This window comes from Cynoglossus semilaevis, chromosome 3 (assembly GCF_000523025.1).
Source record: "Cynoglossus semilaevis isolate Cse_v1.0 chromosome 3, Cse_v1.0, whole genome shotgun sequence".
NCBI classification, from domain to species: Eukaryota; Metazoa; Chordata; class Actinopteri; order Pleuronectiformes; family Cynoglossidae; genus Cynoglossus; species Cynoglossus semilaevis.
The window spans coordinates 15,734,844-15,737,165 of record NC_024309.1 but is presented as its reverse complement, the minus strand read 5'-3'; the positions used below and the strand labels follow the sequence as shown (position 1 = coordinate 15,737,165).

General features: G+C 53.8%; 1 protein-coding gene across 1 annotated transcript in view; it reads right to left on the bottom strand.

The window, feature by feature from the left end:
• dlgap1b (discs, large (Drosophila) homolog-associated protein 1b) overlaps window positions 1–2,322 on the bottom strand; it is a 56,295-nt gene that overhangs the window by 6,171 nt on the left and 47,802 nt on the right. The window contains 2 exon segments of the mRNA XM_008308363.3: window positions 54–145; window positions 1,000–1,415. Coding sequence (XP_008306585.1) covers window positions 54–145; window positions 1,000–1,415 — 508 coding nt within the window.

The following is a 2,322-nucleotide window of genomic DNA, read 5'->3' as shown; positions in this document are numbered from 1 at the left end:
CGGGGGGGGGACGGGGGTGTGGGGGGGCATGCAGAGGATGGGGTGACACATACCAGATTCTCCTCACACAGCTCCCGGAACTGTTGGAACTTCTGGGACATCAGCAGCTGGGCACTCCCCACTGCACTGCAGATCTTTCCAAGGACTGCAGAGACACACACACACACACACACACACACACACACACACACATGATCACACACACAGAATTCACAATGCAATTACTCACAGAACAGCAGACTGCAGACATGTTGCACCGCCACTGGTGCATTAGTGATGTCACAGGGCAGGACGTGGTGAGACCAGTGTGTCCACACACACACACACACACACACCTGCAGCACACGTGCAGATGTGACCTCATCAATAATTCAGTCGTCTGCATCATATTCTCCCGGTCCTCCAGCAGCAGCAGCAGCAGCCGCAGCAGCAGCAGTGACAGCCTCAGCAGCAGCAGCCTCAGCATCAGCAGCCTCAGCATCAGCAGCAGCAGCAGCCGCAGCAGCAGCAGTGACAGCCTCAGCATCAGCAGCAGCAGCAGCCTCAGCATCAGCAGCAGCAGCAGCCTCAGCATCAGCTGCCTCAGCATCAGCAGCAGCAGCAGCCTCAGCATCAGCTGCCTCAGCATCAGCAGCAGCAGCAGCCTCAGCATCAGCAGCAGCAGCAGCATCACCTGACTCCAGCCTCAGTCTGATCTCAACTGTCAGTGACTACAGTGGTGTCAGACTGAACTCTTGATTAATTAGTTAACTGTTATGTGGTTTTAGCCTTTGGTCAGAACAGAACCATATGGAGTGAACCAACTGAACTAACCCTGACCCCCGTCTTCACCTCCTCATCTTCACCTCCTCATCTTCACCTCCTCAAACATCTGTACTACTGGCCTATCAGGGGGAGGCTAAGACAGACAGACTGAAGAGTGACGGTGACATCACAGCGTGGAGCTCCTGGTCACCTGGTCACACCTCAACATTAACAACATCCTGTGTTTCCACTCACTCTCGTCCGACAGCTGGTTCTCCACCTGGTCCTGCTTCATCTGTCGGCACCAGCCCTCCATGCGCTCCGTCTCGGCCCGCAGCAGCTTGAGGAACCAGCGTCCGTCGCGGGGACAAACGGAGCGACCGACCATGTCCAGAACGTCCGCCTCCGGCTCCGTGATGCTGTCCATCCAGGGGTCGGGGGGGGGCAGTATGGAAGGATCGAAGCCCACCTGGGCGTAGTCCTCGGCCGCGCAGGCGTGGTAGTGGTTCCCCGAGCCCTGGATGCTGACGGTGGACGCAGCAGCATCACGGGAGTGCTGGCGCGGCATCGTGGCACAGTGTCGCGGCTGAAGCTGCGGGGCGTCTGCGGGGTCATCGAGGTCGGCCTGCACGGCCGTGGTCACGCTGTTGGAGCGGGTCATCCTGCGGTAACTAGGACAGGAACAGGAACCGAGTGATTAACTGGTCATTAACTAGTCATTAACTGACCAGCAGAACAAGGACAGGACAGGACAGTGCAGTAGAGTACAGTACAGTGCAGTACAGGACAGTACAGTACAGTACAGTACAGTACAGTGCAGGACAGTACAGTACAGTACAGTACAGTACAGTGCAGGACAGTACAGTACAGTACAGTACAGTACAGTGCAGTACAGTACAGTACAGTAATGCTATAGTTGTTAGCCCAAACCTAGCATTGTGTATGATATAAATGTGTTTTAGCTAACAGCTAACAGTTAGCCAAACATCCACTGGATGAAAGTCAAGTTTTTTATTGTTTGTTGACAAAGTTAACAGAGACGCTAACGTTAGCATCATCTAGTGTTAGCAGCAAACCAACGTTCTCATCCAGCAGCTGTGTGAACAAACACACATGAACTTCAGCCTGACCCACAGCCTTCCCACACACACACCCAGACACACACAAATGATCTCAGCTGCAGATATCTCCTCCTCCTCCTCCTCTTCCTCCTCCTCCCTTTCATTTCTCTTCTTCCGTGAACAGGAAAAAAAAACAGAGCAAAGAGAAGGAGGGAGCGTTTCAGGTGAAGATCAAACCTGTGTGTGTGTGTGCGTGTGTGTGTGTGTGTGCAGTGTAACTCCTCCGTGCAGGTGTTCACGTCTAATGACCTCAGTCTGCTTTCTATCAACCAGCTAACAACTTCCTGTCGGGGCAGAGACTGACGAGACCTGGCACGACCCAGACTGGGAGACTGAGGAGGAGGAGACTCCATGGTACCTTCATGTGTCTGCAGACCCACCACGCAGCAGCAGTAACAGCAGCAGCAGTAACAGAAGCAGCAGTAACAGCAGCATTTACAGGAACAGAAAAAGCATT